Source organism: Serinus canaria, chromosome 4, assembly GCF_022539315.1.
Source record: "Serinus canaria isolate serCan28SL12 chromosome 4, serCan2020, whole genome shotgun sequence".
Lineage (NCBI taxonomy): Eukaryota > Metazoa > Chordata > Aves > Passeriformes > Fringillidae > Serinus > Serinus canaria.
Window position 1 is genome coordinate 32,542,638 of NC_066317.1, and position 25,077 is coordinate 32,567,714.

At 36.3% G+C, this 25,077-nt stretch overlaps 1 protein-coding gene and 1 long non-coding RNA gene across 2 annotated transcripts in view; one reads left to right on the forward strand and one right to left on the reverse strand.

Annotated features, from left to right (window-relative positions):
- The window catches only part of MARCHF1 (membrane associated ring-CH-type finger 1), an 82,801-nt gene extending 67,463 nt beyond the window's left edge, over positions 1 to 15,338 (reverse strand). The window contains exon 1 of the mRNA XM_050974225.1: positions 15,237 to 15,338. Coding sequence (XP_050830182.1) covers positions 15,237 to 15,338 — 102 coding nt within the window. The remainder of the gene's footprint in view (positions 1 to 15,236) is intronic.
- Positions 1 to 25,077, forward strand: part of LOC127059594 (uncharacterized) — an 876,248-nt gene that overhangs the window by 653,124 nt on the left and 198,047 nt on the right. The window lies entirely within an intron of this gene.

The following is a 25,077-nucleotide window of genomic DNA, read 5'->3' on the forward strand; positions in this document are numbered from 1 at the left end:
ATAAAGGTGCCCTTCTACAGCAATAAAACAAACATTTGGTTACATTTCTCATCTCAGCTCACCAAGTATTAATATGATACCCATCTTGCAACCAAGAAGACTACTCAGGTAGAAAGAGTTGGGTGCTCTATCAAAATCAGTCATGTATCTTTAATTACTGAACCTTCTACAGTGGATTTTCTGGCATGAAACTGGTTTTGCCCAAATGTATTCTAATCTGAAAATTAGACAGGATTTTTCAAATCAGAACAAAAGTATTTATTCTGATTAGTGTTTAAGCTTTGACTTTAAATGTATTGAAAAATTATACACAGTGATAAAATGAAAGAGTGAAAAAATTGTGTTCAAAATCTTCCCCTCTCCCCACAAAGATACCTGTGCTGTCCATTACTGAGGCTTTGAAATTTGAAAACTAAATCCTTCAATAATTCCCTCCTAACTGAAAAGATCTTTAGATCTGGGGAAGACAGATGTGCACAGCTGAGACTGGGTGGGAAATGATGGGATGGGGAACAATGGGAAATCAGGAAGGGCAATGCAGAATATTCTCAATGTGATTTTCAAGTTCAAAGTGTTTGAAAGGCTTTATTTTTTACTATTTCAAAGAAGAACTTAGAACAATTCTGAAAACTCAAAATAAACCTGGAGTTCAACTATTTTTTTTAAAAAACCTATCTAAGCAAAGGAACTCAACAATGAATCAATTTCTATTAAAAATAAATTCACTTCTTTCAACACAAAGCAAAAGTCAGGATTTTGTTCAAAAGGTGAGCTTTACAGAACACAATACAAAAATATATGTTTCAAGAAAAAAGCATTTGCATGAATGTCAAAAACAGCTTCATGACTGTGGAAAGTTTCATCACAGGTCTCTCTTGATAGCATAGGTTTTAGTGAGGATTATAAAGCAGTTTCAACTACTCTGTTTCCATTAATATAACAATCTCAGGACATCCAAATCCAGAGGCAGAGACTATTAGAGGAAGGCTATTAGAGAAAACTAATAAGCTTTCTTGAGCAGACATGTTATTCACAGACATCCTGCTGAATCTAATTTTTTAATATTGTTTTAAAGATAACCTACAGGTCAAATGCATGGGAATAGATTAAATTTTCACTCTCAGCTTTCTAAATAATGTATTTAAAAAGCTGTCATTTCTTAGTCTTGAGTCTTGGGCTTCATTTAATATTGGGTCTGAAGGGGAAAGGAATGAACATGTAAACCCCCTGGTTCTCACTATCACATATGTAATTCTCCTCACACACCCCATTTAGAAAAAAACCCAGTAAAATGTGTTTTCTCTCCTCATTGTTTCTCATGGCAGAGAAAACTTAGCAGGAATTTAATTCTCATGTCTGATGTGGAAATATTCATCCTTTCCCAAAGTATTTAAAAATTTTGTATTATTGAAAAAATAATGCAAATGCTCTCATTTCTTGTTTCATGTAAATGATTACAACAGCAATAACAACAGTAACACTAGCAGTAGTAAGGTCCTTGAAGCAGCCTGAGGTGGCCAATGGAACAGTGTAAAGATTTAGACAATAAATCTTGGAAGCAGTTACATTTCTTGGTGTCTGCAATCAGTCTAAGGCAAATGGAAGGTTTAGGAAATAACTAAACCAGAAACTGCAAAACTTTACCTCATTCACGTGTGCCACAAGTTACTGATTCTCGATTTTCCTATGTCATGTTTTCGTTTTTATCATTTTTTAGATTTCAAGGGGTCTAAGCACTAAACCTGAGACTGTGGTAGTGTGCAGAGAGCCCTAAAGAAGTGCTCAGCTTGTTTGAACAGAGATGTCTACACCACCACTGACAATTCTGTGGTAACACAGATGTTATTTTGTAGGTAAGGTGTTTATTTGGAAAAAATAATAAAACACTGTGAATCAAAGTAGACACTCTACTACCTGCAGTGAAAACCAGAAGTTACTAAGCTGCATTGGAGAGCTGTCTTGCTTTGTTTTTAGCAATAATGAATTAAAATAAATAAATTTTGCTTATTATTTTACACAGAGCCACAATAGAGTTTATCCGATGGAGTCTACTCTGTTTATCTTTGCCTTTAAACTGAATCTAATAAAATAATGCATAAAAATATTCAAAGGTGCATTACCTCATTTAATTCAAGTAAATACATTAGGTTGTTAAGAGAAGTTCTAACAGTTTAAGTTAAAAATCATATTTACCAGAGAGTTATTGCTGCAAGTCTGCAAGCATGTCAGAATGCTTTTTAGCTTAACTCTCTGCAGGAGGCAATCTGTATTAAAGCAAAATAAAAACTTGTAATCAGGAAAATTCAACCTCTCAATTTAGAACAAAGAGCATACAGGTCTCACTACAACCACTACATTGTTTCAAATGTGAAAAAGTCACTAGTGGACTTGGTCTGATTCCCCATGAGCTAAGAGAAAACAAAATTCTCAGATATTCATCTACCTTATGTATTTTGATAAAGGAAGAGTTTACCTGTGCCATGTGATCAAAAAAATTAAAAATGGAACACAAAACCTCCAGACAATGACCCCTAGAAACAAAATTCTTAATGATATGATCTCTGGATGACAAAAACCAAAATATTAGAAAAATGAAAGAGGCTCTTTCCTTGTAGTGAATTTTTTTCTGATTGTTGTTTAATTAAAGCACATGCTGGACTCCAAACCACCTTTTGATGCAGACAATTTGCCAGTCACTCTGGAATGCATGAATGCACAGATATGCACTGACCCCATTCTGACTGACCTTCATGTGGTTAACTGCCTCCCAAAAATAAACACATAGCCAAACCATGGAGAATTTTCTCATTTAACAAAACTAAGTGGCTTTCAGTTATTTATTTTTACCTGCAAGAAACCAATTGCTTTACCAACCACATTGAATTGAGAATAAATATGCAAAATTGCTACAGAAATTGACTACCTCATGCATCTGATGAGCTGATGAGCAGTGCATCTTCCATGTCAGACACTGACTGACCAAAGCATTAACTTGTGTTGCTGTAACACAGATTGTTAAAACCTATCTCTTTGCAAATGGTTCTTCCAACTCTGAACACTGAGTTGAAAAATCTTCCATATCTGACCTCACTAAGAAAACTCATATAAAAATATGATTTTTTTTTCTTTTAAGAAAAAGAGACCATACTTTCACAATGATAGTGTAGGTAAAATTTCTTGATTCAACCCTATAAATGAAGATGTCTTACTTGACAACTTTTTGTCTATGTTAAAAAAAAACTTTTAGGTTACTTACAACATTAAAAGAAAGTTTTAATGTTCCACTTGACAGAATTCTTTGTATTTTAATCACTTTTTGCATCCATGGGAAAAAAGTTTCCAAAAAGCACATTTACATTAATTATGTCATCCTGTATGTTCTATAAGTCTATTTTGAGAAAGAAACATGATCAACATATAAGATCAAGCACGAAAAATTAATGTTCTGATGACTAAAGTACAGCATGATGACTGTTTGTGATTCCTGTCAATGATGGTGCACATAAAAAATTCTGTTTCCTTAGAACAGACTTTCAAAAACAACAGATTAGTGATAAATATCTCAAAAAAAAATTTACACTGTATTTTAAATATATTTGCATGCCAAAAGTGTAGGCACCCAGAGAATATTAAAAGTGCACTTAGCTGGAAGTGTCAACACAGTGAATATTCAGCTAATTGATATTGCTTACTACAGAAGCCAAGGTGAACTGTGAATATGGTGAGATAAAGCATTTGGAAGAAAGCAAACTTTCTTTAGAGAACAAATGAAGTCAGAGTTGTACAAGATACTTATCAAAGTGGAGTTGACATCTATCAGTATTCACAATACACTATTCACTTTTTCCCCTTTTTTCCCTTCATTATCTTCCCCATTCCATTTTCTCTCTCATTAAATAAAAATAATTTTTTAAAAATCCTGTCTGAATCACCCTCTCATTATTTAAAAAAATTCCACTGTAAGACCTTGATGTCAGTAACATCAACTCTGAGATGCATCACTTCACATATTCTAAACATATAACTTCTGTTGGTTTCCTGAAAGGACAACCATTTTTATTGAAATCCCAAAACAATGACTTCAACCCAAAATTTGTCTTCACCCATTTGAAAGCACCCCTTTTGGTAACAGACCAGGATTTTCAGATAGGGAGCACCATTAGGCACTTATGGTACTGGGACATAAGCATTTCTTTAAAAATCACATGAGTATCTTGAGTTGGCTATTCACAAGATGAGACCTTCAGCATTTTATAAGCTCAGTTCTAAACAAAATGGCCTTAACCCACAACAGCAACAGAACTGAAGGGAAACCATACTTAGTCTACATAAAATACTCAACCTATCCCATACTCCTGTAGTTCAACACACATAATTATTGATGTTTTGACAATTTAGTAATTATTCATGCAATTATAATTTAAATTGATTAATTGAATAGCTCATTTTTCTACATTTTGTTTTTATCAGCTGTTATTAACATTTCATAAGCATTAATATTTATAGATTACAAAGATTACATGAAGCAATTAACATATTCCGGAATAATATTACCCAGAGAAAACGAACATCAAACACAATTCAATAAACACAAGTTTCCATAATGCAAAAAATTAATTCAATTATTTCAGCATCAAATAGGTAAAATATTTTATAGATATAATATAGATACAGTTTTGATGCACCCCACTACTAACAGAGCACCCTGGGAGCTCTCAGAAGCACCTGCATTGCTGCTGTTGTCTTCTTCTATGAGTTTGTAATTAGATGGAGCAGCATCAATGCACCTCTGCTCAATGACCTCATTACCATAAATTTCACTACACGTCAGTTTATTCTGCCTGCCTTCAAATTTACTCAAGCCAGAGCCTGTACTCAAGAGCTTTTCTATGAACTGGAAAAGGTAACAAGCCTGCAGATAGCTCAGTTTTGAGGGTTTTCCTTTTGTTTGCTTGTTTGGGAGGTTCTTTGTCTAAGGAGAACAAAAGTTCAAATTAATGGCTTGTACAGCAAATGAGCTTTATCTACAACCACTTTTTATCCCACTTTCATCCAATCTCAAACCCTTCCCCCTTATTTACATATTTCTGTTACATATTTATTGCAATAGCTATACTGAAAATGCCAATTATGGACTGACTGACAGTAGAGGCAGCCCTACAACAGATTCTTCTCTGGGACTGAAGACAATGTGAGGAACCAAATAATATCCAGGAAGAGTAAAATGGGATTGCATGGAATTAATACAATCTTCTGTGTCCTTCATTTTATTTTTTTCTCTCAGTATTTGTTCCTTCACTTTTTTTTTTTTCCTTTCTTTAACACAGGAAAGATAGGGAGGCAAAATTTCTACAAGCTACCAAATTAATTTCTGTGAAAGAAATACAAGTTCATATAAAAGAAACATATTCTTTCATTTTCAATTCAGATATTTTATAGCCAATTACCTTTTCAAAAATGACATTTTAATGTAGTTTTCTTCATACACAGTTTAGAATCCTAATCTTAAAACAAACAAAACCAAGTCTTTCCAGGACTATTGTTTAGTATCCTAATAAATATTTCCTTTAGAAAGAGAAAAAACCCTTAATGGGCGAAAATCGGAGACAGAAAAAAAGCTAACAAAAATATCATAGCAAATATTTCCATTTCCATTCCAAATTTCAGGTATCACAGACATGGGATTTATGTAACCCCCAACATAAAATCACACAGCAGCCTAAGTCATGTTATTGGCAAGATTACGCTCTTCACCCTTCAGTTTACATTTCCCCTTCTTAACCTTATCCTATTACTCCCATCTCATACTTTATGCAAGGGCCAGGGGGAGGGAATAACAGATTAACCCCAGAGGTAATTAGCCTAACAAGGTCACAAGCAGTTTTCTTTCTCAGTCAGCAGAGCCAACACAAGTGATTATGGTCAGCATCCACATACGGGCATCTCTGACCACATACCCATGTTAATGAAATTCACAGGACTGGCATTGCTAAGACAAATATTTGAACACCTCTGAAATTGCAGCAGGGTGCTTGGTTCATCCAGTTATCTCCATCTCCTGTGGATCAAACACTAAACTGCAGCTTGTTGATTCATCTTGAGAAAAAAACTAGGTCTTGGCTATATTTTCTCTTCCTTCCTTGTATTAATTATCCAAAGTTATTAAATCCTTCCACTATCAACCAGGATAAGTCTAACACACCTTGGTCTCTAGAGGATTGAAGCACCTTACTATTTTAAGTGAAATTTCATCTCAAGTGTTCATTAGTTCATATTAATGAGGCTGAAATAATATAATAGAAATTACTTTCACAAAGTAATTCCTACTACAACTAAACTAAACTTTAATGGAAGGTACATACAACAGAAATCAGTGCTTTAACCTACACAATAATTATGATTCCTTTCCTCTCCTGCGCTTTCTGTTGCTGTTTTTTGTTTAAAGGGAACACCACAATTCCAACTGCAACAGCAAGTTTTCGTGACACTGACAATACAAAACAGGGACATTCAATTTCAGAGACTTCTCAGACCATATTTTCAGAAGAATCTGCATATAAAGGTTATATTTCATTTGAAGGTATATCTCTCCAGACCCTATTCCACACCTCAGTTCTCCTTTAAAATCACAAAGAAAGGGAAATCCCACGTGTTGCAGATTTCAAGAGGCCCTACTTAATCCTCTATGCTCCAGACGCCTCTATGCGATGGAAGAACGATGGAGAGCTGCCATGAGGACTCAGGCTGTCCCTACCCAGGCCAGGTGCTCACAGGACAGCCCTGCTACGTGCAGGCTCATTACCTGCAGGAAAGCCAGCCCCCAGCCTGGCTGGAACACAGAGCTGGATGTGTGCTGAAATGGATCCAGAATGCTCTGGCACAGCAATGCAGCGGAAGCGCAGCTGCAAAGACGCGCTGCACTGCGCAGCCTCTAGGACACAAAACCAACACCAAACCAAGGTTGGGAACACTTCTACTGAGGAGAGCAAAGCAGAATACATCAGGGATGCATCCAGGGAGATAGCTCCCTGTAGCTGTGCAACGTTCTTCTTCTTCCACCCCTGTCTGTAACAAAACTTATGTACTAAGATGAATGCATGAAATGGGTCTTAGGTGTGCACATACAACCCTATTTTCCTCTTAAGAATATATTTGGGAATATATTTTGCAGCAATCATTACTTTGCAAACCACTTCAGAGTGAGAATGATTACTGTGGCAGAAACTTAGATGATTAGGTAAAATTTAAACTAGCAGGGTTGAAAAAATAAAAATATATATACACACACTACACAAACTTACATGCACATATTCACATATTTGCAAGCATGCCAATGGTATCAGTACAGACTATTTAAACAAATTATGCAGACATATTTCTGTTTACAGCACTGAGTTACACAAACTGCAGTAGTCAGCACAGTAGAGAGCTTATCCTTAAGCTGTTGCTGAATCTTGTAATTCAAGTAGTATGGGACAGCAAAATATCATACAAATACTAGGGAACCTGAGGATGGGAATATAAGTAAACTTGCAATTTAACTTGAACATTTAGTACTACCTTGAAATTTTTAACAAGATAAAGTGCATTATCATCTTCCACCACCACCTTTTTTCTTTTTTATTTTCCTAACATGATATGCTTTCATAGCTTTCCTTGCTAGTATTACTGTGGCAATAATGGCAATAACTCTGACGCTTCCTATCATCCTGACTTCCCCACTACGGTGTATATGTTCACTCAATGATGGGACTGAAGGCTTCACTGAGCTAGAAAGAGAATAACTCAATTTCATCTCATAAAAAACTTAGGTTAATTACTTGGCCCTGTCTGATTTTCTCATTTTCAGGAAGTCATTTGCCAGATACAAACTAAATGGTGATGTGGCAATTCCCTCTTGTTTCAGTATCTGTAATGCTACATCACAAAACCTGGAGTTTTACGTGCTTTAAATATAAGATTTTTACGAACATATGAAAAATTTCCAGAAAAATATTTTATTGAACTTTCAGTCAAAAGTTATGTGAAACAGTCTAATGCAGTCCAACAGTCCTCATCCTCAAAGCTTAAAAATTAAAAGGTGTTAAACTCTACGTTGAAATGATGCTCCTTTTCCCTAAGTGAAAGATTAATGACAGCTTTAATTATACAAAAAGGAAACAAATTATGAATAATTTATATGAAATAGATTTGAAGCAATTTTGTGAGCACATGTTGCTGTGAGACACTAGATGCATTAAATATTCTGGGGAAAATAAAGAGTTTAATACAACCTATTCAAACAATTACACAGACATTTAACACATTTTATGTCAATGTATTTTTATAGTAATTTTATCTAGATAAAAATATTCTATTGCAAATTTCTCTGATAATAAATGCAGAAACCTAACAGCTAAAAATCCTGAACTATAATTTGAGTTATAAAGCTAAATAAAACATAGCGGTATAATAACAATAATATTAATAATGATAATGACAATATTACAATCTTAATGTGCTACTGAATCCAGCATTCCGATAAACTTTCCTTTTTCCCTCCCATATTAAAGTTATTTTTGTGCACACAAATTCATAATACTATTAATTTTCTACGTAGCCCCCATTTTTTTTGTTAGAAAAAGCAAAATTAAAATTTTTTAAATGAGGATTGTCATTTTAAGCCTGTCATAGGGGAAGTCCAACTGAAATCACTGGTCAAATATGTAAAAACTTGACCATATCTTTGTCACTCATAAATAACTAGGTGACACTGGTGGAGGCTTACCCAAAAGCTTTTGCCTACATCTACCCTGCTCTAATTGTTTATGCATGCATAGAAAAGGAGCACAAACGAGCTCTTAACAACTTTACATCCTCAGTATCACATTGGTGGTGAGAACGTAGAAGGTGATGGTAACCAAGGTTACAACTGCTAATTGGCTTTAAATATAAGGAAAATCAACAAGATTGGCCTGGCGTGGCATGGCTCCTGAGGCCACTGCCAGCTTAGGCTGATCCTGCAAGTTGCAAAGCAATACATTGTTAAAACAATTGCCCTGTTGGGCAGCAGGCTGCACTGTGCAGAAGGATGTGGAACACCTACAGTACAAGGAGTAGTTCTCAAAACTTTACCATGAACAGATACTTTGGGAAATCATATAATTTATTATCCTGGTGATATTCTACACCTTTTAAAATTACATTTCTCTGCATAATCTCTCTTCCATAGTTTTACTCACATGTACACATTGTTTGGCTATTATATTAATGTTACTACTTTATTTTTAAAAATCAGTTTATAGAGATCATTGTAGGTATGGTATTTTGGATTTCCTAGCTGGTTTTGAAGCCTTATTCATAAAATCTACTTAATAGTTATAGAAATAAGATGATAATTCAGAAGAAAACAACTCCATATTCTTAGATAATTACTCTTTAATCACATCTAGTTTTTGAGTTTTAAATTATGTGGTTTTCCTATAAAAAATTAAAATACAGATCTTAAACATCCCATCACTCCCTGTCAGATTAACAGTTCAAGGCTTGCAGTATAAACGGAAACTTGGAGGTACCCTATTTCACAAGATTTCGGAGGAATTACATTATCTTCATGAAAATCAGGCAGCTAAACACTTCAAACTCAGATGAAGAACTCTTTCTTATTCTCAAATTAAGTTTGGGTGTTTAGATAAAGATCCCAGATTTAAAGAATGGTTAGGGTTAGATGGGACCTTTAAGGATCATCTAGTGATAAATCGTTCTTACACTATTAGAATCTCACATAATTAGCAAATCTTACAGTTAAATCCTAGATACTCACTTTATCATCACTGGAGAAAACCTGTACTGGTTTTGGCTGGAATAGAGTTAAATTTCATCATTATAGCTTGCATGGGGCTATGTTTTCAATTTTTGCAGGAAACAGTGTTAGTAACTCAGTTTCAGGTTGTTCCAGTTTTTGTTAAGCAAGGCTTACATCCGAGAACATTTCTGCTCCTCACTCACCCCACCAGTGAGGAAACTGGGGTTGCACAAGGAGCTGGGAGGGGACATCACCAGGTGGGCTGATCCCAAGTGACCAAAGGGATAAATCATGTTCTGAAAAATCTGAAAGGAGGAGGAGGAGGAGGAAGCAGAAACATTCAGAGTGGCACTTTTCTTCCCAAGTAACTGTTACACCTGATGGAGCCCAGCTTTCCTGGAGATGGCTGAACACCTGACTGCCCACGGGAAGCAGGGGATAGATAAATTCCTTACTTGCTTTCATGTGTGGCTTTTGCCTTGCCTATTGAACTGTCTTTATCTCAGCCCTCTTATCTTTCTCACCTTTCCCCACTGCTTCTCTTCTCCATCCCACTGATCAAGTGGGAAAGCTGCTGTGGAGGGCTGAGCTGTCTGTCAGGGTGAACAGCAAAAAAAAAAAAAAAAAAAAAAAAAAAAACCAAAAACCCCCCACTTTTCCTTGTTTGTTTAATTAGATTTCAGAATGACTATTGACTACTATTAGCTTGCTTAGTCAATATCAGATGTGGCAACATGGGATCTACCTATGTCAAACAGATCATTTATAATCACATTTTACTTTCTCTTGGAGAAGCAGATGGCATCATTTGCTTGAATAAAAAGAAATCCTTCCTTACAGTTAAATCAGATGCTTGATCATTTGTCAGGACTTCTAAATTTCATTTGCATATAGAAACACAAATTACCTAGTTACTCACCTGACTAAAGTTCCACATATATTCACCTATAATTCTGGTTGGGAATACAACAAGGAAAAGTGGTTCATACTAATGGCTACAATTCAGCACTAAACACATGCTCTTGTGCCATTAGCTCCATATGTTTCACATGATGGACTGAATTAAGGACCAGCCCATGCTATATGCAGAAGAGGCTGCAAATAAAATTTGGGAACATAGATTATAATAATGCTCAGGTTTTGAACTAGGACCCAGAGAAACACTAGACACTCTGCAAAAACAGTGGTACACAGAACTGCTTCTAGACAAATTGCTTAATCAATGTTAATACATATTTACATATTCCCATCAAAATCATTTGAACCCAGCACATATACATATGCTTACAGAATCACAGTATAAATAGATTCTGTCAGCACAGACTGATGAAATAATTTAAATTTCTTATTTTCAATTATATCCATTATCTTTTCAGAATACAAAAACCCTGCAAATACTCTTGCATAAAATTATGAGCTTTCAAGATCTAGATTCTTAAGAAGTAAAGGAAAAAAACATTACTATTCTTTCCCCAATTCTGGAACACATCAGAGAGAGGGAAAAATGAAAAAGAGATGAATTTGCATATTGCCTGGTGAATAGGAAAAGGATAGAAGAGCATTAATAATTTGAACTGATATAGTCTTTGTGTATTAAAAGCCAACGTAGTGTAGAGGTTTGATCTCAAAAATAAAATAGCAGCTACAAAAAGTTTCAATAAAGTGACTGGTAAATCTATGAAGTATGATAAATGTGCTACTGGACAGGCAATAATGTTTCAATTATTAGGAACAGAAAGCTTGATCTGGAATACAGTGCAAAACTGGTCATTCCTGTTCAAACTGGAGCAGGAATAGACAAGACCTTTTAAGATACTCATGGGAATATGGAAACTATGACCAGAAGGGAAAGTTGTATTACAGGTCTCTCAAAATATGATGAACGCTGCAAAGGATGGATCTTCTAAGTTTAGAAACAATGCCTACAGAAACAAACTGATAATAAATTCAGCTTGATAAAGAGATGATCTCCAGCTATCAGAGAAGCAAAGACAATTCCAGGTTTCTGTTCTACTACACCAAGTTAACTGACTATATGAAATTGTTTTAAGTATTTAAAAAAAATATTTACTCACTATGGATCTAAAACTATCAATACAAACCCCCAAATCCAATAAACTACAGTATTAAACAGTATTTTTCGAGAACTTATGCCTCCTTTGATGACAGAATGACTCAAAATCTTCAAGGTGTGCTCAGAACCAAGAAGCTAGAGTGCCATCTAAAACTGAACACAAGGTTTTAATCTTCAAATGAAGTACACTAAGGTGATAAAGCTTAGGGATATTATTATAATTCAGTTGACAACAATAACAGAAAAATGTTTTCAAGACTCCTTAGTTGAATTCTGATAAAATATTTCAGAATTTATTTGATTGGGATGAAGCTAGAACATCTTAACATCAAATAAAATGAAATGGTGCAACTGCTTTTATTAAACTCTTTAAATACATTCCAGTGTTTTCATGAGCTTAATTCTTCTGCATTTTTTCTCCACTGCTGTTCAGTGTTCCATTTACTTGCCTAATGAAAAAAGCAATTTCTTAATGATCATAACCTGCCTCCTGCTCTGCAAGCTCCCTTCTGTTTTTCACAGAGAGAAAAGTAATTCTTTCCATAAAAATGGACTGGGAAGCCTGCCACATGAGGAAAGGCTGAGAGAACTGGGTTTGCTCATCCTTGAGAAAGGAAAGCGTAGGGGAGATGTACATTATCATCACATTCCAGGATTTCAAGGGTGGCTACAAAGATGATGAAGACTCCCCCTTTTACAAGGAGTTAGAAGCAAAACACAACTAATGGGTACAAGTTGGGCACACTCTGATTAGACACAAGAGGAAAATAATAATCCCCAAAGGAAAGGTGCTGGATTCCCCAACACTGGATATTTTTAGGAATGAGCAGGACATGGCGCTGTGCCATCTTGTCTATATGGTACTTAGGACAAGAAAGGTTGAACCAGATGATCCTTGAGATTCCTTCCATCCTGGTATTCTACGATTCTGTGAAAAAATTAATGAGAGTTGCTTGCCATTTTCAGACCATTTTCCTTTGGAAAAGCGGCATTGTGGAATGGCCACTTTGGGGTTTAGTTTTAAAGGGAAAATATTTTTCAATGCCTTAGCTGAAGCTCTGAAATAAAGATGACATTCTGCTGAATCAGAAGTGTACAAAAAGCATATGGCAGAGGTCAAAAAAAGATCCAGTCTGCATTCCACTTGGCTTCCTTCCAAACCCAGACGTGGCACCTTACAGAATAAGGAAGCAAAGAGCTTGGTCTTCATGACACAGACTCACATGGGCACAAGACTCACCAAGTAAACCCATACTGAGGGAATCAGGTCCACAGAGGAGTTGCAGTGCACTGAAAAATGAAGTTTGATTTAGAAAGAAGGGGCTTGAATAGCTCATTGGAAATGGCTTTAAAAACTTAGAACAGTTTGCTATATTCTTTATTTTCTTCTGTTTCAGTTTCCAGTGCTAAACTCTGTATCTTCACTCAAGAACAGCCAGAAAATTTTTCAATATTGAAAAGGCAACGACTACTAAACAAAATCAAAATTAATTTCAAACAAAATTTCAGACTAAAAATGCTCACAAGTGAAATAACTATTTTCAGTCAAAATCCTGCAAGTTGGAAAGACATTGCCAGCAAAAACTTATACTGAATACAATTTTCTTCAGATGTGAGGGATAGAAAAAGTCACAGTTAAGAGAGTGGGAAGCAAATAAAATGAAAAGGAAAGCTTGGCAGACCACAAGAGACATTACTGTTTTATTTCCTGTTGTGAAGATTATTGTTCTACAGCCAATCACGATATTAAGTGACACACAGTATCATCCCCAGTAGCTTATTTTTCTGGCTTTCTTACGCATTTCACCAACTAAGCAGCAGTCTCCATGCAAACTTAGTTTTGAACAAGTTTTAATATCAATAGGGCTAAAAGATGCTAAGTCTATGGACTCACCAGTTCTGAACTGTATTTCCAGTTCATAATTTCTAAATCCCATCTGGTAGATTGGAATGCTTACCTCATGAATATCAAACCAAATTAAATGTTGAATAGCAGTCAAGCAGAAATCAAAATATGCAAATTTCCACATATCCCAATTCCTTAATAGCTACCTCCTATTACTATTAATACCTAAATAGTAAAAGCAGTTAAATAAAATTTAAAAATAAAATAGCAATAGTAATTAAATGGGGGATAATATACTTGGCATCTCTTTTCACAGAATCATTGATTTTTCATTTCCTTTTATTTCTCTGAAAGTAAGTATCTAGAGGAGAGTGAGCTATTACAATATTCTACAATATATATAATAAACTATAAAATTTTCAGCTTTTTATGCTGTCTTTTTGTGTTCTATAGGGAAGCTTAGATTCCATATAATTTACAATTGAACACGACATTTTTGCCACATTAATTAGGGGCTTTATTTCACCAAAACTTCAACAGCTTTCAAGCAGACCACTGTCTCTTCACCTGGACTACCACATTTCTTCAGTGGTTAGGAACAATTATTCACCTTTTAGCTTAGATGTCACCCTGTCCATGTTTCAAGAACTGCAGGACAGTATTTCCTGATCACTCCTGTTTCTTAGGATAGGGAAATACAGTGCCTATTTAACACTCATTAATGAAATTGGAGCAGGCATATTGAACTGGATGTATCTCAAATATTCAGCCTTGCTGTAGCCTGAAAGTCCAATTAAAACAAGCAGACAGGTAGACAATTTTTGCTCTTACAGACGGGGCAGTTGGAAGCCTCTGCATACCAGTACCAGTTCTTACTCACCTGGCCAGGTCTACTGATGTAAGTAAGTGGCTTTATTTCAATGAACAAAAACTGCAGGATTAAAATTCTTATTAATGAGTAACTTTATTCAGCTTCACATGATACATTTTAACTCCACCATGTAAACTGTCAACCTCACATTGCCTGAACATCTACTATCAATAGCTTTGCATGCAGAAACTCAACCATCTCTTGCAACAGCATGTTTGATATATCAAGATAATTTTAAAATCCAGCTGTCTGACACAAATTTAGACACATGATACTTTGTTCCTGTTACAGGCAGGCACAAAGAGTAAATGAGGTGCCTTTAGATAATGTCCAGCTGTATTCATCAGAGGCCAAATGCCATTGCAGTGATTAGGATCACAAGAATGGAAGTGATCCATACTCGGTCATCTCCTGCTTAAAGACTTCACCATTCACAAAACATCAATACCGATTTATAGACACAGCATGCAAGTCAGAACAAACCATGCATAACATAAGAGACAAAAAAAAAAGCAAACTCAAAGAGCAAACAGATGTTATATCAAAGGGTTTCACACATGGAGGAAATGCAAGCAATGGCAAACAGTACAATTTAAAAATAAACTTAACAACTCTCAAGTTCTGAGCATGCCACCATTGTGAAATGCAACTTTTCACTCACCAAAGCAGAGTTATGTGAAGCATCACCTGAGACCTCGGGTGTTCTTGTGCTGTTTGGAAGTCTGTGAGGGTTACGAGCTATCGCTTGGCACCAGCCCAACATTTTCTCCTTCCACTTATCCCTTCTCAATTTCTGAAATTCTGAAAATAATTTAGATTCCCTGAAACATTGACACTTGGAATTCATTGTGTGCATGTCTCTGGATGCATGCCTTTAAAAACAGCTTTTTAAGTTATATCTGAACAAGCTAATAAACATATTTTTAAAAGAACACGTTTTTCTAAATTATTCCAAAGTGCTAAACCATAAAGGTTAGAAAACAGTCATTCATTTTCAGAGCATCTTACATGCATTAATACTATTATAGTGTCAGCAAATACAGTGCCTTCTCTCCATGTTAAATCTTCCTCAAGTTGTAACTTTAATGAAAAAGTGTTATTATAAAGACATTTTATTACAGAATACCTCTGAGACTAGCACCATCCCAAAAAGTAGATAGCTTTTGGATACAAACCCCCACATTCACTGAAACAAGGAGAAATAGCCCTAAAGCAGTAGCAGATACTAAATACACACAAACAGTGTAAAATCACACAAACCTCTATGTACCCATGCCCAGACACTCCAGAATACCTGGCTCATCCTGAAGTGATATGCATGGATGTGTTTTAAAGCGCAAAAACTAATGCAGGCACACACCAGAAATAAATGCTCTGTGCCAACTACAAACTGCCTCTGAATTTACTTCTAGTTTGAAACAACAACAAAATACTTTGTAAGTAATACTAGCACGTTCTGGAAATGCAGCACTAGTACAGCATGCTATTAAGTGTAAGAAACCTTCCTAAGTATGTTTAAAACCTCACAATCTGTTTCTTCCCAACTGAAGTTGGCAATGGAGGTATTCAGTGCAAAACTTTGCTAATTAATTACAAAAAACAACTTAGAACAATTTTATTCTCAACATCTGAAGCAATTTCTAATCTGGTTGTTTATAAAATATTATAATTTAAAATGTGTTATTCTGTTATTTCTGAATCATGAAACATAATAAACAGGAAGATTAACCTACCAGAATGAATGCCTAGTACTTCAAATAAGGGTACCACTAGACTGAATAAAATTGGACACAAATTATAACATATATTTACAGCAGATTTCTATCTTTCCACATTCTGAGTCTGACAAACTGCAACCCCTTCCTGAATAATGACAGCTCCACCATTTCCACACTTAACCATTAATACAGTTTTCAAAGTATGAAATGTACAAAGCTGTATTCCCAACACCACCTCATGGAACTGAAGGAAGTAAGTGGAAATTAGCCTTAGCTTTATTGCACTGGAGATGATTACGTGAGTGAGACAACAGATTAAAGGATTTTTTTTCAGTTTTTTGGTCCCTTGGAATCTAAATGTGAGATACAAAATCATGTTCAGTAAGAGATCAATCAATCCTTTCTATACTGCCTGTACCCATGAAGACAAGAAATCATTTGAATAGAGGAATACTCCTATTCTGGTCTCCTTGGTATGCAGAACCCTTTGGAAGATTTGCAATTCTTCTTTTTTGCCCTGAGCAATCAAAATGACTGCCACTGTCCAGATCATAACTGAAAGAAGGATTTTGCTCTCTCAAACACCTGAAGAACCACCACAAATAAATTTCCTGAAAACAATCTTAATTCTTCATCTCTAGATTTGTGAAAACTATAGAATTACTTTATTCAGATTTTTAAGGTGAAAGAATTCTTACTTTTAAGTTAGCCAAGCAAAGACACACAGAATTATTGTTCATCTTGTACAATATCAGTGCTAAAAAAAAGGGGGTTAAGGATGATGTCTTAAAAATTAGCTACTTGTTTGAAATAAAAGCATAATATTGCTAAAAAAGGTCACAATTCTATTAAGAGAAAAGAAATTACATGCTTAATTCAGGAGCATAGTCAGATTCAGGTAACAAAAGTTATGATTTTCAGTCCTTACCAGAATCTAACCGCTACCACAGAACAGCAGGAAATTGAATACAAAACACACTGTTCTTTATCTAAGCTAAGTTTTGTTCTCTGTGTTCAAAGATTCCCAACAGTAATCAAAGTGATGGTATTTGTCCAGCTGCATGACTTGGCAGACCATCAAAATATTCCAGGAGCAGAGCTACAGGAATACTGAAATACAAGCAGCTTTCACTGCTGAGCTCTGCTAAGATAAATACAGTCACTGTTATTCATTATGTATCGCTTGTCTGAGTCTTACCAAGCTGTGACTTCTCATCAATTATTCTAATTTGAATAAAACCATTAATTGAAGGGCTGGATGCAATAGAAATCTCTGACAGCTTCTGCTATTTCTATGTCACAAGTAAGCCACTGGCTTTTCTTAACCAGACAGTTATTATCCTATGACTGCTGAGTTTCACAGGAACAATTCAGTGTAGCTGTAGCATAACAACATAATGACACTAAAACTTTCTACTAACAAGAAGCTCAACCTCAGGTTTTAAAATTACTTCTATATTAAAAAAATAAATAAATTCATATTAGAATATAAGTCAACAGCTGTAAAACTATAGATTTTTTTTCAGTGCTTTGGTGTAATATCTCAGTGCTGTGGTGATTCAACCAGGGCTCTTTTAATTCGGGGGGGAAATAACTTTCCACATACAAATGTAATAATTACCTGTAAAAAATTTATATAATCAGAAGTGCTGAGGACCTTCTGCCCCTCCAAAAAGAGGACTAATTTTTTGAGTCCAGCATTGAATTAAAATAGCATGAAAGGCCATCAGGCTAGAGAAGCCTTATCTTCCTGACTGATATCTGCAGCAACCCTAAAATGCCTGTATAATACTCAATAAAATACCTAATGTTCTAGCCTCATTAAAAACAACGCAGAGTCCAACAGAAAACAAGCACACATGCACAAAAATCATTAAGCTGACACCTAGAATGATGGCACCAATCAAGACTATAATGGTACCAGCTTTTTTGTAAAGCTATTGGATGTATACAATCAGACACCTCTGCAGTAAGTGTGTGCAAGATTCTGAATTCAAACATGTCATGTTTATTAAGACTGTTTTCAGAAGTGCTTCTAGGGCACTACTGGAAGAGGAAACCCAATTATGCACATCTAAATGCCTTTCCCCAACTGTAAAGACAAAACAGACCTGTCATTTAACCTAGCCATGCAGCTCTTTCAAAACATCGCTGCAGAATCAGCATCCCTCTCTAGAGTATTAGACATTATATTATAACCAAGTTTTCTAGAACTTACAGTTTAAGTTTGCAAACTGCCAACTACAGCATATTCTTAAATTAATACTTATATTATCTAATAAATTTTCAGAAATTACTTTGATGGTCCTGTACCATAATTAACAATATAATTATTTCTAAATAAATCCAACCTTTGTTGATTTCTTCTTTTCTCTTATACTGCTAATATGTTTTGTAAGTTGTCCTTAGCCCTTTAAGACTTTGATTCTTTTTTGCAACAACTAAGGACGCAAATTTCACTCATTAATTCAAACAATTCCATCACCAAAAATAAATAAATTTAGGATGACTGGTACAAAAATTACTGCACCTAATATTGCTTTGTTTAACCACTCCCTAACTACTATGGCCAAAGCATGACAAGAAAGCTCTAAACATTTTCAAAGAAAATAGTCTTTTGGGCTACTAAAAATTTGAAATTTGTAGGTATGTTTGCCTTCATAGTCATACTCGTTTTTCTCCCCCACAAGGAAGAGTTTCTCTTTTGTAAAGCAGAAAGCAATTTTAAATCACTCAAGGTTCTTTAGAAAAACACCAATAGGGTTTTTTCCCCATGGTAAATTTTTTTGCATTGTAATTATGCCATTTTGCATTTGTGAAGACATCAAGAAAATGTTGAGAAATGTATATCTATGGCAACTGATTTAACGTTTAAGAAACCCCCACCTTTCATACATTTAGATTCCGCATAAACATCTGTATTTGCTGATGCAGTTTTTGAACTACTTTCATAAGCAACCTCTATTCCATCCTCAAGTATGACTTTGCTGTCTAAAAGGTTCTTGCTTTCAATATCACAGCTACTCTTCAAGGGAATGCTTTGCTCATCGAAGGTTAAACATCTCTGCTGAATTTTCCTCAGACCTTCAAAAAGCAATGCAACTGCATGTGCTACTGCTACAGGTGAGCAGTGAAAGGGTGCCTAACCCTCCCTCAGGACCTCTCCATGAAAATTTCAGATGCATCAGACTCCCAAGTAGGAAGGACAACAGCCTTGATACGAACATGGAGTTGAGAACAAGAACAAAGTACACGTTTTTGCTTTGTGAGTTTGCATATATTTAGCCATACATGACTGCCAAGCAGCTTAAATCAAAGCGTCAATCAACAATAAAGACATGACTGGTAAATACACCTGATAAACCATACCCAGCACTTGGCAGATGAAAACTCTTTAGGGAAGGTACAGAAATAGCAGAAAATGTTAAAATGCAAAAATCCACATAAAGGTAAAGCATTAACTATCTCATGAAGTTATGCAGGCAATTATCCAAATGGACAGGGCATAAGAAGTTACAGCAAGTCTTTAACAGATTTTGTTCTGCTTATGAAAAATTAAAAGTTTTTTTCTCAAGGTTTCTTCCCATTCTTATATGATTTATTTACAGAAGAAGAAGGGTATATTTATGCTGTAAAATCAAATCCACTTTGCATCACGCAGAGCTCACTAATGAAGCACAATAAGAAGACAGAAATAACTTTTTTTTAAAGTCCAACAAAGGGTAAATACCTGAAAGACATCACTTAACCATTAAACACCACTCTATCAAAGGACAGATCATTAATACTGAATTTAAGTTAGCTTTTAAGAACAAAGAGAAAAATCAGATTTCATTGCAATACCAGAAGTATACACACCAAAATGTGCTTGGACCATGCTTGGTCCAACAGAAGTATCTCCCATTTGTCAGAGAAGCATTTTTAACATGAGTTTTTTTCTGTCAAAGTTCGCGGCAACTATAACAATCTTCTGTGACAACCCTAAACACAGAAAGCTCTTGCTTGTGAGCAGTCCAGATACTGCTCCTGCTGAGAGGTCAGTCATACAGAACCCACACTAGACAGTGGTAATCACTGCTGGAAAGAAGGGCTTATCCTCTTGCTTAGGTATCATTGCTCTTTGTAACACAATCTATAACAACAACTCCAGGGCAGGACAGGCCAGTGATACTTTATCTTTGCTGGTCTCCTCAATTTTTCTTACCTCACCTCAGATTGCTTTCAGAATCTCTTTAAGGGTAACTTCAGCCACCATTAGCATTAGTCATTTGCTCTCATATTCTACTATATAATTTTATAAAACCTAACTGTTGAATTGGTTTCTGGTTGTCATTGTTAATTATCAGTGTTTGCAAGAAATTTACTGCTGGTAAGGGTGACAGCCTTCCAGTACCTGAAGGGAGACTACAAAAATGGAGAGGGCTTTTTTACAAGTACATGTAGTTACAGGACAAGGGGGAATAGCTTCAAACTGAAGGAGAGTAGGTTTAAATAAGATAATAAGAGGAACTCTTCCTTGTGAGGGTGGTGGGGCACTGGAACAAGTTTCCCAGATAAGCTGCAGATATCCCATCCCTGGAAGTGCTGAAGGCCAGGTTGGATTGGGCTCTGAACTAACTATTCTGCCCATGGGAGTTGAGGTGGATCTACATGATCTTTAAGGGCCCTTCCAACACAAAGCATTTTGTGACAAGTGAGCATTGCAGTCATATCCACCAATACAAGGTGTTCTCAGACTGATCAGCGCCATGAAATAGCTAATCTGAAAGCTAGTTGGTAGAAAATTCAGGGTCACCTCTGTAAACTGAAGTGCTGCTATTTTCTCCTAAAAAATAAAGACCTGAATTGTAATTAGTAAGAAGGTAAAAACTGATATTCTGTTGGAAGGTACTTAGAACACTTACTGAAGTTAAGTTGTATGCATTATATAATTAAGAACATTCTGCTAAATATCTTGAAGAAGTCTTTTGTTGCCATCAAGGGTATACCACCTAATGAGTTGACAGAAGAGCCAAATGTGTTAGGAAAATTTGTGACAGATTTACTAAAGGAGATTTGGAATCCTTTTTAATAAAGATTAAATAAGCCCATTATTTAATGTTCATCCCTAAAATAACTGAAACATACTGAAATATACTCCTCCCTTCTAGTGAATACTGTGATCATGACTTATGATCTGACCCCTGCTAGTAGAAAGACATGACAGATGGCCTATTCAGGGTTTCTTCAGGATAAAAGGATTTAAGTTATAAATAATTACTGGCCTACTGGCCTAATACTGCAGTTACTGATAACATCTTAAATAACTAGTCCCTTACATAAGAAAAGATTACATTAACCTAAAAGCTAACAATTATGTGAATAAGCATTTGAATAATATAGTACTTGGATAATTTTTGACCCAAATTTCCAGAAAACAAATACAAAAGCAGGACTTAGAAGTGAATGCATGGGAACAAAAGTAGGACTCAGATGAAATGTTTTTTTAACATGGGTTTCTCATTAGACTATTAATAATGGTGGCATAATTATTGTAAGCAATTATTCTCGTTGCTCTGGTTGCTGTCAAAAAATCACCTGGTAAGGAAAAAAAAAAGGTAAAGGATTATGTAGTCCTTCTAGTTTTTATGTTTGTAGTTGGGAAATACACAGAAAAGTTTTGCTGAATCGGTAATAAATCTGGAGAGGTGCAAGAAGATTGGATGAATACCAGTACGGCCCTCTAAACTTGAATTAGTGGGATTCTCAAAAGTGTCTTTCAAATTAAGCCTGAACCTAATTTATTACAATGCCAGACCATAATGGTTTACTAATTATTTTCCATAGAGAAAATTGGGGTGTGCTTCTTTGTGAGATGAAAGCAATGCAGTACAGGCAGTTAAAACCACAACTCACACAGCTGTCAGCGAGCTAAATTCACACAGCCCATATGCAGGTCACAGTTATAATATGCCATTCCTCACAAACAATTTTTAAAATATTCAACATGTGATATTTGTTGTGCTTGCTAATTAAAGTGTAAAACTAGACACAGCATCAGCTTCTCTAAGCATGCTGTAAATATCCACCTTCTCCCAAGTCTTTCCAAAGAACCTCGAAGGAAGACGACATTGGCAAGATTACTGACAAAATGAAAAGTTATAAAACTGAAGTCTTGAGTGTACAGCAGAAAACAAACACAAGGCTTGATGGCAGAGCATTGCTCCCTGGCTCCCTTTAGGGACTGGGTGAACACAAAGATTTCTGACTCTGGGGTGGCTCAGGCAGCCGAGTCTCATCCCGAAGGTTTGATCTCTACCCCTGACTTTGCTACCACTCATACTGCTCTCTGCTAGGCTACACTGAACCCTGGTGCTGACACTGAGACAAGAGCATGCAGCACAGCACAGAGATGCCCATGCAGATGTGCAGTGTGGCCTGGCACAGCTGTGCAGCAGCTGTTCATGCAGTCCCACGCAAAGGCCCCGTTCCAAAACCTGTTCAGCTGCTGCACTAAAGAGCAGCTCCATGGCTAAGACACAAACCTTGCCCTCATGACAGCTTCCCACTATTTGTCCCTTCTACAGCTGGGGTAGAACAGAGACAAGCCTTAGCTTTCCTAAGATACCCTACACCACTGATGACCCTGCAATTGCAACACAGCCCAGACATGGACACTGGGATTGAAGGCAATCTCAGCATGTTTGCCAACCCCACCAAGGAGTGTAGTTCTGGCCACACATTGCAGAGAAGGGATGCCATCCAGAGGGACCTTGTCAGGCTTGTAAACCTCATGTTCAACAAGGCCAAGTGCAAGGTCCTCCACCTGTGCTGGGACAATCCCAGGATAAACCACAGTCTGAGCAGAAAATGGATTGAGAGAAGCCCCAGAGAAAAGGACTTGGGGATGCTGGTGGACAAAAAGCTTAACACGACCTGGTAAAATGCACTGGTAGCCCAGAAAGCAACCACATCCTGGGCTGTATGTGGATCAGCATGGCCAGCAGGCCAAGGGAGGGGATTCTGCCCCTCTGCTCTGCCCTTGTGAGACCCAGCTGGATGGCTGCATCCAGCTCGGGGGCCTCCAAGGCAGGAAAGATGTGCACCTGCTAGAACAAGCTCAGGTAATCATAGGGCTGGAGCACCTCTCCCATAAAGACAGGCTCACAGAGTTGGGGCAGGTCAGCCTGGAGAAGCCTCAAAGGAGATCTTGGAGCAACTTTCCAGAACCTAATGGGAGCCTACAAGAGAGCTGGAAAGGAACTTTTTTAAGGAGTGTGTACTGATACAACAAACAGTAACGGCCTTAAGCTGAAGGAGGGCAGGTTTAGATTAGATATTGGAAAAAAATTCACTGCTGTGGTGAATTGATGGTGAGGCACTGGAACCAGATGTCCAGAGAGGTTAAGTGTTGAAGACCAGCTTGGATGAGGCTCTGAGTAACCTGGTCCAGAGGAACATTTCCTTCCTGTGGCAGGGAGACTGGAAGTAGGCGATCTTTAAGGTCCCTTCCAACCCAAAGTATTCTGGGATTCTGTGACTTGTACCAAATGCCTCCCCAAGGGTAACCATGTTTTTGAATCAACAAGATCTGGAACCAAAGCCTTCCATGGCCTGGATGTAATTCACTGACACAGTCTCTACCTCGTGCATAATTATTTGCCCTGGCTGGCTGTTTTTTCAGGTTTCTCCCCCCTCCCAGTGCACAATTATTCTCCATTTTCTGAAAATTTCTCTCTTGTCATTTACCAACTCTGGCTTCTTCTGCCTTTGGCACTAATCAAAGTGTACTTTTTTGTTTAAATCACTTGAATATATAGCACTTCTCCAATATAAAATAGCTTATTGAGCTGGTGCACAGGCTATACCTTCTTTCTTTGGCTTCTCAGTTCTTTGAATTTCAAATTTTATTCATTTAAAAATGTAGATGTTTTACACTGAATTCAGATATTTTTATTTCTTTAAGGTTCTACTGGGGTTTGTATTATTTTGACCCTTAGCTCACTGTTATACCATTCATTTTCATATCTGTCTCTAATAACAGTGTTTTTACATGAATCTTTCTCATTTGAAGTAAACAAGCGAGTACCCTTCCACTCTAGTGCTTGGCTTTTTACTATCTTCAGAAAAATAAATGAACTAGAAATATTTTTTTGAAAGACTTAATAAATAAAAATTTCACCAATAAATTTCTGGCAAGGTAGTAGAACCAACACACTTATACAAATATTTAAGCATTTAGAAAAGCACATGTACAAAATCATACATCTTGAACAAATAATTTTCCCTACATTATCACAGAACTTGTTTACAATTTTGAAATAGATGCCATGCTAAAAAGCTCAACAAGCTAGCTGGAGTTCCCAAAGCCATTCCATTCTCTTGAGATTGAGAACACATACTTAGCAAGCAATAACTCAATGGATAAGATTTTATTAAGGACCCTTTCTCTACATATAACTCCACAGAAAATAAGCATGCTTCAGAAACACAAAATAATGGCAAACAGAGATGAATGCAAAAGCACATGCAGGTAGGTGGCCTACATTCAACTTTAATTAGAAAGCTAAGCAGAGAAAAACGAACTTTTAAAGTAAAAACTGTATTTACTGCAGGCCAGCCACCCACAAACCAGGGAGCATTTCAAGAAGTTCTTACAGGGAAAAGAAATGTACTGGTGAAAATTATTACATACAGACTACTGTTGTTGCTACTGAAGCACTCACTTTAAGAGTCTCCAAGCACAAAAGCAAGAGCCCAACCTCCCTCTCAGCTTAGGCAATATCTGGGATATAACAAATCCAG